This window comes from Phyllostomus hastatus, unplaced genomic scaffold, assembly GCF_019186645.2.
Source record: "Phyllostomus hastatus isolate PE091 unplaced genomic scaffold, TTU_PhHast_1.1 phas_contig_210, whole genome shotgun sequence".
NCBI classification, from domain to species: domain Eukaryota; kingdom Metazoa; phylum Chordata; class Mammalia; order Chiroptera; family Phyllostomidae; genus Phyllostomus; species Phyllostomus hastatus.
In genome coordinates this window covers 14,496,431-14,512,533 of record NW_025333737.1, presented here as the reverse complement: position 1 = coordinate 14,512,533, position 16,103 = coordinate 14,496,431, and the positions used below count along the sequence as shown (strand labels likewise).

The 16,103-nt window shown below is 45.8% G+C and overlaps 1 protein-coding gene across 5 annotated transcripts in view; it reads left to right on the top strand.

The window, feature by feature from the left end:
* Positions 1–16,103, top strand: part of MAP3K3 (mitogen-activated protein kinase kinase kinase 3) — a 61,287-nt gene that overhangs the window by 41,901 nt on the left and 3,283 nt on the right. For 3 of the 5 annotated variants that reach the window (XM_045836005.1, XM_045836008.1, XM_045836010.1), the window contains 9 exons: positions 6,328–6,461; positions 9,936–10,009; positions 11,759–11,826; positions 12,018–12,110; positions 12,727–12,918; positions 13,478–13,626; positions 14,305–14,436; positions 14,927–15,056; positions 15,409–15,586. In XM_045836005.1, coding sequence (XP_045691961.1) covers positions 6,328–6,461; positions 9,936–10,009; positions 11,759–11,826; positions 12,018–12,110; positions 12,727–12,918; positions 13,478–13,626; positions 14,305–14,436; positions 14,927–15,056; positions 15,409–15,586 — 1,150 coding nt within the window. The remainder of the gene's footprint in view (positions 1–6,327; positions 6,462–9,935; positions 10,010–11,758; positions 11,827–12,017; positions 12,111–12,726; positions 12,919–13,477; positions 13,627–14,304; positions 14,437–14,926; positions 15,057–15,408; positions 15,587–16,103) is intronic. The other 2 variants (XM_045836006.1, XM_045836009.1) reach the window with 1 other exon arrangement.

Genomic DNA, 16,103 nt, shown 5'->3' with positions numbered 1-16,103 from the left:
TAAGGACTCCAGGGTGATCCCTGAGGTCATTTAAGGAGGTCTGTAAGGTCAAAACTGGTTTCATAATAGTATTAAGAAATGATTTGCCTTTTCACTCATTCTATCATTAGGTTCCAGATGTTAGTGCCTGAGGCAATATCATTGCTCTGATGGGTTGTATATTGTGTCTTAATTTCTGAGCTTTAATTTCTGATACAGTAACATTCTGATATAACCCACATAAATAAAACCTCTGTAGTGTCCTCAATTTTTAAAGTGTAAAGGGGTTCTAAGACCAAAAGGTTTAAGAATCACTATAGAACTAGATTGAATTTGCAGGTGTTGAGAGAGCAGGAGATACGTTACTGCTTTATGGATCTGTATAAATGGCACTGCCTTTCAGCCGAACAGGAACTCCAAAGGAGGGCTCGATTTGGGGTTCTGAGAAGGGGCAGACTTGATGTTTTAGACAGATTGAATCTGAGGTGCCTTTGAGACAGCTAAAAAGAGATATCAGATATCTATTTGGTATGTTAGATACACAGGTTTCTAGCTCATAGGGGAGAAAATCAGGGTTAGGGAAAAAAATTAGAAATTGCCAAGTTGAAGCCATGGGCCCAAAATACAGTGCCTAAGTGGACAGCAGAATGAGAAGAAGAGGGCCTAGGACTGAGCCTTAAAAACCCAGACCCTCAGTGCCCAATTAGAGGAAGATGAGCCTATAAAGGTCACAGGAAAGGAGTGGCCAGAGAAAGTAGGAGAGAGTGGGGAGGAGGCTTTACTTGGTACCAGCCAGGTTGGAAAGGACAAACCAAGGGTAAGAGACATACATCCACAAGTGTCTGAGTGCCTGCTATGCTGGTACAGGGTAAGGCTTTCTGGAAGTAGAAAGAAGCAGTAAGAGAGGAGTCAGGGTCAAAGCATGAGGTAGCAGAAATCCTAGCAGTAGAAATGGGGTCAAAGGACAAGCCCTAGCGATTCAATCTCCCCCAACAATAGAAGGGGTGTTTTTTTTCCCTCTTCCTCCACCAACATTAACATATCTATGAGTATTTAGTGAGAGACTGAACATGCAAGTCATTCAGCTCCTACTGCAACATTTTCAGTGATGGGGAAGTGCAAGGTAGCCCGATCCAATTTTAGACAGCTCCACTTATTTGCAGTTCTTCCTTATTTTGAATTGAAAATCTGCCTTTTCCCACTTTACCCATTGACTCTAGTACTGCTCTTTTGAGCAGCATAGACAACACAAATAACATTTTCATGTGATAGTTTTTCAATTATTTGAAACCAGTTACCATTTTCACCTTTTGTTTAAAGAATTTACTTTTAGAGAGGGGAAGTGAGGGAGAAAGAGAGGGAAAGAAACATCAGTGTGTGGTTGCCTCTCGCACACCCCCTACTGGGGACCTGGCCAGCTACCCAGGTATGTGCCCTGATTGGTAATTGAACCGGTGACCCTTTGGTTTGCAGGCTGGTGCTCAATCCACTGGGCCACACCAGCCTGGGTGAATTCCAACTTTTTAAAAGCCAGTTAGTCTGTTAAACTAGTTCATGCCAAAACACTAAAACAAGCCAACCCTCCTGCCACCTCCCACCGCCATTCTCGTGCAAAAAAAAAAAAAAAAGACTACTAAGTTATGAGTTATCTAAAAAGAGAGATTCAAGACAAGGCAGATGGAATTTCCCTATATATGTGAAGATGCTCTTTCTCATATCTTTGCTTATAGAAATTGTACTGATTTTTGAAGCTGAGGTCAAGTACCATTTCTTTCATAATACATTGGGTGGTTGGCCCTTAAGCCATGTATGTAACTAGCTAAGCCTCAAGTAAAGGACTTACCACTGTCAACTTTGGACTTCCATTTGGTCTAGTTCATCTCAAGTGCCTTGGCCTGTTTTTACTCCTTGTCTTCTTGCCACTGCATCCCACAGTGAGGCAACCTAGGATGCAACCTCTTCAGGAATGGGTATCTAACAAGACAAGTGGAGGCAATCAGTTCTTTCAAGGAGCTTGGCCATGAAAGAAAAAGAGAGATAGGGTAGTAGCTTAAGGAGTGGCAGAAATAAGCTCAGGGTATTTTTAGGCTAGAGATCTGGGCAGGTTTTAGAAGGGAGACGCAAGGATAGCTGAGAAGAAGATTGAAGGTGGTAAGAGGAAACCATGGGGGAGTTGACTCCTGCTAGGGAAGAATTGGGGAGTCCATGTAGAGGGCTTATAATGCTTTGGCAAGGAGGAAAGGAGCCTTCTTCCTCTGAGAGGAGAGGAGGAAATTCAGGCAGAGGAAAAAAAGGAATGTTGAAAGAATGGGGTAACTTATTGTCACATTGAGGCAATAATGAGTTAGAGAGCTGTGCACAGTGCAAACCTCTTGTCCTAGTACAGATTTGGAAAAGTGAATTCCACGACTGCAGAGGTAGTGACCATACACAGAGAAACAAAATGGTCAACTTCCTTCACTTGCACAGGTTTTTTCTCCTTCTTGTTATGTCTTCTGTGATACTAGATGAGACCAGAAACTGTTTAGTAGTGGTAGCAACTTCAGAATAAAATAGGAATTTTGAAAGTTGAAATAGGCTCTTTTCAGGATCTTAAGGAATAAAAACGTTGAGAAGCTCTCTTCTGCACAGACTGGTTCAGCATGAGCATATTGGGAAATATTGGTTAAGATTTTCCATTGAGGAAGAAAAAAATATTTGGTTCCTCCCCCCATCTCATCTGCCCCCAAGAGAGAATAGGATTTAGAGAAAATAATTGATGGCCAAAAAAAGCTATCTCTTTGTGCTTGCAATGACCTGCACATTAACACTGACCCAAAGCCCTAGAACGCCCTGCAGAGGCAACTTCCTGACTGCATCAGCTTCCTGCCAGGAGGCTCCTATGAGAAGGGCTAGAATCTGAGAGCCTGTCTTTCTGCTTTGAATCAGAGTAAAGAGCAAAAGAATCAGCCATCACCTACGGTGAGAGTTTTGTTCTGACTCTGCTGCTCTGGGTTAAGGAGTATAACAGAGAGCTAGGCTGCCGTAGGAGGAATGCGGACCGCTGGCAGCTTAATCCCCTGGCTTTCTCCTTCATGGGAAGTTATGGACCACTCTGATCACATGACTGCTACTCTGCTCTTTTGCTTCAACTGGTGCTAGGATGGGGCCCTTGGTACAAATGGCTTGATAAGACTCGAGCCAGGGAAGGGGCTCTCAGATAACCTGTTATTCCTGCTGTGCTTGCCTTCTGAGACCTAGAATGAGCTGTGTCTCACATAGCACTGTCATTTGTGCTGTCTGGCTCACTGCTATCCCTGCTGGTAAATATGTGAGCATTGGTGAGTCTTAGAATCCTGTCCTGTTCACGTCCCTGGCTCACTTGTTCTTGACTGCTGTTGTGCATCTCATTGGCCCCCAGTTTCTGAAATGAAGATAAAAACAAAACTGAAAATGCCTAGAGCAGTTTTGCCAACTCCTGGTTTTTCCATTTGCTTCCTCTGATAGCCATTGGTTTGGGGAGACTTCCCTTTCCTGCCCCAAGCTGTGGGCCTGTGCACAATAGCCCCTGGCCCATTGCCCATCAGATAACAAGGCTGGCTCTCTGCAGGCAGCAATGTGTATTGGAAAAAGTGAAAGTCTCTGGCTGGAAATAAAAGCTCAGAAAACCTTTGCTATTTTCCCCTAGCCCCTCCTGGGTCTATAGTACTGGCTTCATGTAAGGTAGTCCCATCCCACCTGCAAAACCAAGGAAGAGTTTACTGGCAGCTGATGAAGAAGAGAATGGGTGTTAGGGACCATGGATATTTTATCTCAGGGAGGTCTTACCCTAGATGCTCCAGGTAACAGATTGAGGACAGTTCATCCTGTCTGGGATAGTTTGAACCAATGTCTGCGATCTCATCAATAAGTAAGAGTTTTTCTCTCTTTAACCAGTCCCTTACAACAGACACTTTTTGTTTGTTCTAGGACACTTCAGATTTTATTGGTAGGGTTCAGATGAACAGAACAGAATCTACTCTAACTAGTTTCAGCAAGAAAAGATTTAGTGTACTTCTGGCGTATGAGGTCATTGGGAGAGTGAGAAACAGACACATCACAGAGCTCCTTCCTCTACTATAGTCAGGAAGCCACCAGATTCAAAGCGCAGCACCATTCTGCTCTGATTCACACCACTTAACGTGAGGATGCCTGCACCTGTGTCTTGACAGCAGGAAAACTGGGGACCCAAGTGGGGGACCTCTTCTAATCCTGCTGTAGAAAAATTGAGGCTTTTGTATTGTACCCAGAAATAGCAGGAACAGCAGGAAGTCATCTGAATCTCACACTAGTGCTTCTGGTTGACTGAACCTACAGGGTAATCTTAATAAATAATAGCTTTCAGCTGATTGCCTTCTGATACACAGGAAGGCATATTGGAAGGGTGGAGTGGATCTTGAGTCTAACCCATTATATCTGCTGCAGAGTGTGAAGGAAACAACTGAAATTCTACTGAGTTCCTACCATTTTGATGTACCTATGTCACCACATTTATAACTTCCAAAAAAAGTTTATGAAGTAGATAATTCTCCCTACTTTTGCAACTGAGGAAATTTTGGCAAGAGTTTAAATTATTCAGCTGAGTGGCAAAGCCTGATGTGAACCCCTGTTTGTTTAATTCCCAAGTTTAGGCTTTTTCACTACACCTTGGTCTAGATTGTTTCTGCTGCTGACAAGTGTTGCCAACATATGAACTGGCTTTCCATAGAGTGCTTGGGCTACTAAAATGCTATCCAAAGCCAGAGGTAGGAAGCAGGCACTAGGGTAGTGTTCATAAGCCAAGTATTAAATAATGTTCCATATTTTAAAAACCATCCCTTTTTCATGGTTGCACTATAATTTTGTGCTACAGTGTCAAGGGAAATGGCCAGTTACATGGGTCTTTGACATCTGATAGATTTTGAAAAGTGGAGTGGATTTCTTATTTTTTATTTAGATTTCCCTCACCTCCATTTTGTCATTGCCTCCGAGGCCTCCTTTGGCCAGATGGCATCTTGTATCTCTGGCCTCCAACTAGTAAGTGACCATGGACAGAAGAGCTCTAATTTGAGCTGCATGGAACATGGCATTATGCTTCCCTTGTGCTGTCACAAAATCCCCTCATTAGTCTCCCTTCTGCTCCTGGAAGAAAGGCTGTCACAATTCCCTGTGGGTGGGGATCCCCATCCTCTGTTTGGATCGTTCATGGGGAATGTGTGGCCCAGACAGTTCAAGCAGAAGTTTTGCCTTCAGCCACTGTATTGAGCAGCGTGCCTGTCTTTGGAAATAAATTATGTTCTCAAAATTGGCTTGGCTGAACTGCACCGGGAGTCACAAAGACTGTATTCTTTCTGTAACCCCACCATTAAGTCATTCTATGGCGTTCCGCCTGGGCTTCCCCTTCTGTTCAATGTGAATGATAATACACCTCCACTGCAGGGGTGTTGTGAGGATTAAACCAGAGGTAACAGTATAAAAAAGAAAAGAAAAATTGTCTTGGCTGATTCCATAGCTCTGTTAGTTCATGGTATAATATCCCTAAATTTATACTCAGAGCAGTGTCAGTTTCTGCTTAGAGGCTCAGAGTGTCCGTTAGGGCTTAGAAAATTTGGACAAAAAGAGCTCTCTGAGATCATTTGGAAGGCATGGCTCAGTACCTATTTATCTCAGAATTGGTAGCCTCAACCTTCGAGTGAGGTGTTGAGACTGGAAATCCAGGAAATATCTGTCTGCTTTCAGAGCAGTTTTGCTTCTGGCCTCCACTCTGAAGTTAGATCGGGGGGGTAAGCCGGGATACTGAGCGCCCCAGGTTAGCCTGCCCACCTGACAAACCTCATCGTCAGCGGTCCTTGGAGAGGGAGGCTGGGCTGATGCTCCCAACAAGAGATTGGAAGTGTTCTTGATGCAGTTTATTAAATGTCTTCTGTACAAGTTATTTAAAATGTCTTCTGGGGGAAAAAGACAAAACGGGAAAAAATAAAATAAAATGTCTTCTGAATAACTGTCTTCACATGGAAGAACAAAGGAATCAGTTTCTTGAAGGACATTGAAAATAATAGTTTAAACTCCTTAGAGACTGTCTTTCAAAGAGAAACCTACCCCACCATTCCTTGACTTTTCTATAAGTAATTTTCCCCTTTTTTCTGGGGTTCTTGGATGAGGGGAAGAAGCCACCTGGCTCTAAGAAGTTTACTTGAGCCTCAGCACTCTCTTCCAGGATGTTCAAAGAGCCGTAAGTGGCTCTCCACCAGCCCATGTAAGAGGTGCTTGGTCTGAGCTGGTTGTATGTGTGCTCCTCTCAGGCTGCATGTCCTGGGCTCTGTGGTCAAAGATCTTGTTTCTCTGATCTAGGCTCTCAGAACCCTGGCCGAAGCTCACCTCCCCCTGGCTATGTGCCTGAACGGCAGCAACGCATTGCCCGGCAGGGTTCCTACACCAGCATCAACAGTGAGGGGGAGTTCATTCCAGAGACCAGCGAGCAATGCGTGAGTATGGGTTGGGGTGCGTCTTGGAGTGTGTCAGACCAAGGTTAAATTGGGGAGATTCTCAGTGGGCGTGGTGCAGAGCTAAGGGTCTTGAGCCACACCCAAAAGCTCTTGTGTAAACCAGGCCTGCAAAAATATGGATTATTCCTTTCTAGGGATCAAATACTACTTTGTGCCAAAGATTAGACCTAATCTACCTAGCCTCTTTGGGTGCTGGATTTGCATTTGACAGTTTTTTTCTTCTGTGTTTCTCTCACTGGTTTTGCAGAATACTACTCTGTTATTTGTATACTTCCTTATAGCTGCCTGTCATTTCAGCATAGTTTTAACATATGACCAATTCTAAACTGACAGATTTTGTTTTTCATCATCTGTATTTTAGTTCTGCTATTTTTTGATAAAAGGTAGGGAGTATACCATATCCAGATTACACTGTAGGATTGATTATGTGGGGTGAACTTTTATGATGGTAAGCGGCTATATTTGTTTTTTATTACTACATAACAAAGTACCACAAACTTAGTGGCTTACAAAACATACATTTATTTTATAGTTCCTTTGGGTCAGGAATCCAGTCATGACTAAGCTAGGTTCTACACTCAGGGGGTCATACAAGGCTGCATTTCAAGTGTTGGCCAGGCTGCATTTCTTTCTAGAGCTTGGGGGTTCCCTTCCAAGCTCACATGGTTGGCAGAATTTGATTCCTTGTGATTGTAGCCCTGTGGTCTTTGTTTTCTTACTGGCTTTTGGCCAGGGACCACTCTAAACTCCCAGAAGCCACCTACAGTTCCTTGCCACATGGCCCTCTCACAATATGACAGCTTCTTCAAGGCTGACAGGAGAGTCTCTTACTCCAGTGTGCAAAGATGGAGTCTTATAAAATGTAATCACAGGAATGAATATCTCATCCTTGTTGCCATAGTCTGTTGACTAGAAGCAAGTTCCAAGTTCTACCCAGACTCAAGGAGAGGGGATTTGTACAAGGCTGTGACTTGTGGAAGGGGGATCACTTTATGGTATGTCCACCACAGTGGCTAACTCATTTTAATGGCTAGGTGTTTTTTTTGTTTTTATTTTTGTTCTTACTAAGACTTCTACAGGGATGTGTATTAAGAGCTTTACTCATTAAGAGTCAAAAACTTGAAACAACCTAAATGTTCATCAAAGAGGGAATGGATAAACAAATTGTATTATAGTCATACAGCAGAATCTAGACAGGGATTTTTTAAAGTGAGCACTGATATGCACAACAATTTGAATGAATCTCATATATGCTGAGTTAAAAAAGAATGGCTAGCTTTTTAACAAGTGGCTCACATGATGAAAATGGCATTTTTGGTTTAGTAAACTCAGCAAGTGTGAGAATTCTCGCCTCATTCTCAAGTCTTTTCAGTGAGCTTGCATTGATTACAAAGGAAAAGATCCACTTTTATAAATTTTGGGGTTTTGGCCTGGGAAAGGGGAATTTCTTAGGGGTAATAAAACATGCAGTAGAAGGGCCAGCACCATCACATAGGGGATTTTACCAAAAACTGCTTCTTATAACTCTTCTCCTAAAACTGTATAGCTTTTCTTTCCCCTTTAATAGCACAACATTATTCAGACTGTATAGGCTATGAGAAGCTCTTTACACTGCCTCTTTTCTGTATTTCTGCCTCTGAGATAAATTTATGTTTAGAACAGTGGCCTGTTCTAAACAGGATGGTCAGTATCTTACTGACCATCCTTATACTGACCATCCTTCCTGTTTTCTCTAACCAGAGCACTTCTGAACATCAGCTGTACTAGGGGCGACTTGGGTGTAAAATCTGAGAGATTACAAATGAGTGTGATTGCTTTTGGTCTCTATACCTCCCCGTGGTCCTATACCCTGGTCCTCTTACTGCTTTACTTTACATGCCTGGCCCTCAAAGGCATGGGAATATTAGACTCCTAGTAACAGACTTCTGGACAGATGCCGAGGAAGGTGGTGGCTTGGAAATGCCTAGGTCATTCTCCAGTGCCCTGCCTCTTTAGCTAAAGAGAATTGCTGCTGGTAATTGAGCCATTCAAGATAAATGTACTTAAGAGACCAAAACAGCATAGTATATAGTGAAAGAATATTCCATTGAGACTTTCTTAAAAAGGGAAACTAAGATAAGTTTATTTTGTTTTGGCTTTAATCAGATTTAGATAATAGTTGTACCTATTTGCTAATTTTTAGAATGAAATTCTAAGAAGCATGATTCATGTTGATTTTTTTGGCTTAATTTTTCTAACAAAAATTTTGCCAGCACAACATAACTTCCTTCATTTTCCCTTTGATTTCTGCAGCACTGTCATAAATGGGGTCCCTTTTCACAAAAGCCTTCATGGAATTCAGAGGGTTTTCCAAAGGTCTCTCTTGAACCTTTGGTATTCCTGCTCCCGCATCACAGGTGTCTTGTTGTTATACTTGCTCATTCTCTTTTCTTCTGTTAACTGTTCCAGCTGTGCCAAATATCCGTTTGGTGGGTTGGGAACAGTTCTTTCCATATTGGTTTTGTCTGCTTTGGAAAATCCTATTTTCTTTGCAAGATTTGTGGTTTTACTTTGCAAGTAATTTGCCTCAATTGATAGTTTTTTTTACAAAACATTATATATGACAATATGACCTAAAGTCTTTGAAATTATGGGTGAGATGAACCCTATTAAGTGGAAAGAGATCATTTAAGTTGGAAACTAATTTTATGAACATTATTAGTGAATTTTCATAATTTCGATACTCAGCTTCCCTGTGTATGTTCAACTTTGGATCTCAGATCATGAATACTCTGTTAGTAGAAACCCCCTATCCCATGGACAGAATGAAGGAGCGTTTAGGTGGAGACAAAGCTAATCTTAAATTTTTTGTTGCTGCATTTGCCTGAGGGCCAGAGAAACATGTTAACTTATATATTCAATAGATATCTATTACCTCTACATGAGAACCAGGAACTGGGGAATCTTTGATCTGTATCAGCTGCACATTAACTGGTTTTGTGACTTTAAACAATTCTCCTAATTTTTCTAGACTTGTAGTGGCTCATCTGTGAAGTGAGGGCAGTACTTGTCTTTGTAAATTATAAATTATGGAGTGTAAACAGAAGCATTCCGGTCCCACCCAAACACACTGGAAGCCTCTGCAGGGTAGTACCATCTCCAGCGCCAGGTTCCAGCAGTCATGAGCCAAGAAAATGCCAACAAGAGAAGCAGCGTCAGCTTTGCTCTCCTGGCAGAGCTCTTTGGGATGCCGGCCAGGCATTTTTCTCCCTCCTGGACACTTGATGTTCAAACTTCAGGAGAGAATGGTACCTTCCTAATCATTCTTCTCACTGCACAAGCAGAAAAAGGACACTTTCATATTTTAACAAAAAGGACCATTTGCTGGCCTTGGCTGGGCCTTAAAGCCCTGACTCACCTGGATTCAGGGATTTGGGCTATGGCTGGGGTTTTATTGCATAATTTGCCTTGCAGATGCTGGATCCCCTGGACAGTGCTGAAAATTCCTTGTCAGGAAGCTGCCAATCCTTGGACAGGTCAGCAGACAGGTATGGGCTGGGGCTAGTTTTGGGGTTAGTGTGTAGGTGTTTTGGAACTGATGGGCCGAGGAAATAGAGTTAGCGAGTGTGTGTGTCTCCAGTCTGTACACTGGTCTGCAGGCCCGTGGTAAAAGCATCATGCTTGTGAAAAAGAACTTTCTCCTTAATTTTCCAAACACCATGAAAACATTATGTTTACATAATTGGATGAATTGAAGAGCAGCTCGCGTGTATTAAATGCTTGCTTTACTGTTCCAAGTGCTTATTGTTTCCAAGTTTGCCTCTCTACACAGTACACACTGCTCTGGTGTTCTGGGCCTCATTGCTGTGGTCTGGACTGAGACGCAGTGGACCTTCAATGTTTTGGGGACAAAATTGAATTACCATCTGTGGGTTCGCTTTTTTAAGTGTTTTTGGTGGAATAAGAAACTGGGATGTAAAAAACGGAAAGCAAAATATCCAGACTGCCTAGCTTACCACACCGCTTGTTGGGTGTGTAATCTCATTCTTACACTTCGGGAGGAAACAGGTGCTGTCCTTCACACACCATGTGGTTCTGTGGAGCTGGTTTGCCTGTCAGCGAGGGGACATTTGGAGTTGGCTTCGGCTCTGATGCAGCCAATCTCTCACCTTGCCCCTGTTGTGTCCAAAAGAATGTTTGATCACGTCTGGCCGTGGTCAGAGGCTGTGGGGCAGGTTTGTAGATTTTCTTCTTTGTGTCATGTGGGCACTGACTTTGTGACCATGGCCAACTTGTACCATGTCTTTTCTAACAGATCTGAGCGCTGATGGAAGCTCTTCCCTCTAGGTACAGAATATAGTCACGGTTACTTGTTGGTATCCACTCTGTAGGTTTGTTTGGGGCTCACTGCCACAGGTTGAGGACTCTATCAGGACAGGAACTAACCCTGGCTGTGGGCTGCCTCTGAAGCTTTGTGGCCAGTCTGGGGGTTAGAGGACAGTCTGGGGGTTAGGGGTGGGGAAAGGAGGACAGGGTTACAGAAGGTCTGGGTCTAGCAGTGGCAAGGGAAAGGATCTCAGGTGGTTGGTTGTCAGGGAAGATAGCTAAATTTACTCACTTGATTTTCTCCTTGGGAGTGAAACCCAGTGACCTGGACTGACTTCTTTGATGCCTGGCCTAACGTGAGCGTAGGGTTTCCATCTTCCTTTTGTGGGATCTAGAGCCAGGTGGACTCCAGTGCCACCAAATATTAGTTGAGTATCTTTGGATAAGTCCCTTAACTTCTTTGTTCCTCAGTTTCCCCATCACTGAAATGGAATGATGGTGATTAGCCTAAAAGGAAGATACTTGATGGTATTGCTATTTTTATTACTGCCCTGAACAAGAGGGTTTGTTTGTGTGTGGTGGGTTTTTTGTTTTTGTGTTTTTGTTGTTGTTGTTGTTGCTGTTGTTGTTGTTGTTGTTGTTGTTGTTGTTTTCTTCAACTTTCCCTGTCACTAGGGTGGGAGGAAAGGGCAAGAAGGGAAAGTACTGTGCAGCCAGAGTGGAGTTCAGTAGGACTGGAGGGGCCCGTCACTGAGGGGCCAGTCAGATTTGTGTCTCAAGGACCAGTAAAGAGAACATAATAGGCTGAGCCCAGAAAAGAGCTGTTTGCCTTGTACTCTGCTTCCTAATATGTAAATAACATGTGAGGAAGTAGAAAAGGGAGTCCGTCTGGATATCCTGCCCTTTGCCCTGGTGAGCTGCTTTGGAAGTATGCTAAGTCTACTTTGTGATTTCATTTTGTTTTTTTCCAGTCCATCCTTCCGGAAATCGAGAATGTCCCGAGCCCAGAGCTTCCCAGACAACAGACAGGAGTTCTCAGGTGAGTTCCCCAGAGCCTGGGTGTCTGGGAGGGCCTGCGGGCTTCTGCTTTTGAAAGCTGAGTTGGGAAGCCACAACTGTATTTTGATTCTTCTTGGGCCTACTGCTCTGAGGTCTCAGGTGACCTAGGAGCTTAAATGGGTCACTCACTACTGTCTACCAAGAAGCCAGTGATTCCTCTATCTTACTCAGATCGGGAAACTCAGCTCTATGACAAAGGGGTCAAAGGTGGAACCTACCCCCGGCGCTACCACGTTTCTGTGCACCACAAGGACTACAACGATGGTGAGTTCACCTCTACCCGCTGGCTGTCTCAAAAAGGATGTAGTTACAGTTCTGCCATGGAAAAGCCACTGCCAAGGGGTGGGCTGGGACACTCCAGACCCCGAGTTTCCTTTATTCCTGAGGAGCTGTGCCTAGACTTGAGGCACTAGAGACAGGGAGAAAACAAGAAAGAGGGAGGGCGGTTTTTGTTAGCTCAGGATACTGCCGCGGGGAACTCTGTCCTTTGTCTGCAAGCACAGCCTGCTCCAGGGCAGCGGCTCTCCATCGCCCTCTTCTGCCCCACGGCAGCAAACAGGGAGCCTCTGCCGAGATTTAGGATTAGGATGCCAAGGAAAACAGAGACTTCAGCTGTGGATTGGCCTTGTGAGTGCTATGGGGTTTGAGGGCCAGCCTTGTTTCTTCTCTTTGGCCAGGGCTTCCTGAACCACCTTTGACTGCTTCCTAATTCCAGCTTTTGTCCTGATTCTCAAGGTGCTTGGGACATTAGCCATTCTGGCAGGAGTCAGGTAGAAGGAAAGATAGGATGGGCCAGAGCTGGTGTTATGACCTGGTTTGCACATTTAGCTTCAAGGCCAGAGGTCTGATTTACTCTGCTCTGGCTTCTGCTCCCCTTCAGGTAGAAGAACATTTCCCCGAATACGACGTCATCAAGGTAACCTGTTCACCCTGGTGCCCTCCAGCCGCTCCCTGAGCACAAATGGCGAGAACATGGGTCTGGCGGTGCAATATCTGGACCCCCGAGGGCGCCTGCGGAGTGCAGACAGCGAGAACGCCCTCTCAGTGCAGGAGAGGAATGTGCCGACCAAGTGTGAGGAGTGGGCCCTGGCTAAGAGGAGACTGCCCTGGGGATGCTCAGACGAGCTGCAGGTTGGGAGGTTGGGAGGCTGGGCAGCCCACGAGTCTACAGGGGCTGTTGGGTTCAGCAGTAGGCTGCTCTGGCCCATTCTTTCCACACTGGAAGGGTCTGCACAGGGACAGCAGACCCCTTTGACCTTAGTCCCTACACCGCTGTTGTGTGGCAAACCACTTCCCCTCTTTGGTCTTTAAACTGAAGAGCTGTCTCCTTAATTCCTGACATATTAAGATATTTAGGGACTTTGGAAATAGAGATGTTTGTTTGATCAATGCAGAAAAGCATTTAAGGATGGCTTCACCAGTCCTTTGCCTCTCAAGACTCAGGTGTTACGGTCTGATTGACCAGGGCTCTGGACCTGCTCCGGGTGAGGGTGGGGATGCTGCAGTCAGATGTGATAGTGACAGGTGATGGGGGATCTCCAGCCAAAGGTCCCATATAGAGCCTCTGGAGAATGAGGCAGGATATCAGTAATGTGCACAGACTAAAGCTCTTTCCTTCTGTTCTTCTGCAGCTCCTAGTGCCCCCATCAATTGGCGTCGAGGGAAGCTCCTGGGCCAGGGTGCCTTCGGCAGAGTCTATTTGTGTTATGACGTGGACACAGGACGTGAACTTGCTTCTAAGCAGGTCCAGTTTGACCCAGACAGTCCTGAGACAAGCAAGGTAATGCCTTCCCCGTGGTCTTCCAGTCCCATCCTCTTAACCAAGTACCCATCTCGTTGCACAGAACAGTTGCGCCAGATGCTACAGGTTGCTGACCCCATTATTCCTCCTAGCTCCCTTGCTGTCTACCATGGCCCTGGCCCTGGCCCTGGCCTTGGCCCTGGCCATGGCCATGGGATGAAGGAACTATGATCCAAAGAGCACCAAGCACCTGGGGAAGGGATTGGGTATGACGAACTAAGTTGATACCAAAGTTTCAAGCAACCCAAAGTAAGAGGTCATGACCAGTGTCAGAGAGTAGCAGTTGCCCCTCACCAAACAGATGCCTCTCTCAGCCCAGGAAGGAGCCTGTCTTTGTAATTCAGCTTTGGGTGTGTTGTGTAGTCCAATCTAAGTGGATAAATATACCAGTTACCTTAAGTGCAGCAGTTACCAAGCACCCACAACTCCTCCCACCCCACTCTCTGCATATTTCCTGCGTGGGAGTGCCACCACTCAAAGGGTTGCCCAGCATTGAGGCCAAGGGCCAAACGATTGAGAGAATCCCTCTTTTCTCCAGCTGAAGTTTCCAAGGCAGATAGAGCCCTCTGAGGGCACTGACTAGGGCAAACTGAGCTGATCCCAGGCAGGCAAACAAGGGCCCTGAGAGCTGAGGTGACCACTGGGCCCCTCCCCTAGGAGGTGAGTGCTCTGGAGTGTGAGATCCAGTTGCTGAAGAACTTGCAGCACGAGCGCATTGTGCAGTACTATGGCTGTCTGCGGGACCGTGCTGAGAAGACCCTGACCATCTTCATGGAGTACATGCCGGGGGTATGTGTGCCTTGATGTGTGTGAGACACGCAGAAGAGAGGGCCTGGCCTGGGGTTCGGGGCTGCAGAGGAGGGATCCCTTTGACATGGGTCTGATCACCTGAGACCCCAGAGGCTCAGAGGAGGTGAGGTGATGGTGGGACTCACAGTCAAGGTGGGGCCTGCCTCTAGTCACAGTGATGGTGTGGGATGAGGACTGTCTCAGGCCACCCTCACCAGAGGCTTCCAGGACCGCTGCACTCTCCAGTAAGTACCGCCTTTACCTGGAGCAGAGGAGCCTCCCTTGTGGATTTGGGTCATACATTCCTTGAGGGAAAGGCTGTCTCAGACTTTTCTCCAAGCTGCCCAGCATCTCCTAGTAAAGCACCTCGTCCATCACAAGTGGGGATTGGATGAATCACTTCTATGCTACAATTCGGGGGGCTAGAAATAGCTTTGCCTCCCTTCCATCACCTTCGCACAGTGACTCCCTCTGACTTTTGTGGCTGTAGGGCTCAGTGAAAGACCAGCTGAAGGCCTATGGAGCTCTGACGGAGAGTGTGACCCGAAAATACACCCGGCAGATCCTGGAAGGCATGTCTTACCTGCATAGCAACATGATCGTTCACCGGGACATCAAGGGTGAGTAGGGGCAGGCTACGGAGTCCCCAAGACTCGGTCGCTTAACCATTCCAAACTTTCTGAAAAGTAGGACTCTTTATTGTTTTCTTAATTGCTGATCATGTGAAGATCAGTTGAGCAATTTGGGGAAATACTGCAGAGGAAAGTGCTCAGCAGTGTTGGCCATGGTGATGATCATTTTGCGCTGCAGGGCTGAGGTTTCCATCACTAGCCTGTTTGCCCTGTGCAGTTCACGTCTAATTTATGGTAGCCCTGGCCTTTCCCGGCAGCCCTGTGAGCTGGGAGGTAGGGAAAGAGGGAGGGAAAAGCCCAGAGAGTTCAGAGTTGTATCTTCTGCCCTTTCATGCCTTAGGAGCCAACATCCTCCGAGACTCTGCGGGGAATGTGAAGCTGGGGGACTTTGGGGCCAGCAAACGCCTGCAGACCATCTGCATGTCAGGCCCAGGCATGCGCTCGGTCACCGGCACACCCTACTGGATGAGCCCTGAGGTGATCAGCGGTGAAGGCTATGGAAGGAAGGCAGACGTGTGGTGAGTAGTGGCTTCAGAAATGAGCTCTGCGGCTCTGTGGCGTGGCATGAGGGAGGGAGGGAGTATCCACCTCTTGCCAGCTAGGCCAGGATGCAGAGGTGGCGGTGTGTTTCAACTCCAAATAGCAAATGTTATTGCTGGGAACTTGGACTGTGGAAAACATCCCTGATGTTTGCTAAAAAGAAGTCAGATCCATACTGAGGGCCTGGATCAGCCACTAAACACTCGCAGGCTTCCACTCTCTCTCCTAATACTCAGCTTGCATTTGTATTTCTTCGTGTCCATTGTCTGAAAGGGCCTGGAATGCTCTTCCCCTTGGGCTGAATGGTGGTCCCCTGAAGATGTCCATGTACTACCCTTTGACTTGTAAATGTTAACTTGTATGGCAAAAGGACCTTGGTAGATGTGATTAATTTAAGAATTTTGAGATGGGAAGACCATCCTGGATCATCCAGGTGGGCCAGTATAACCAACAGAGTCCTAGAAGGGAGGCAGGAGACCAGAGTGGGCAGCAGAT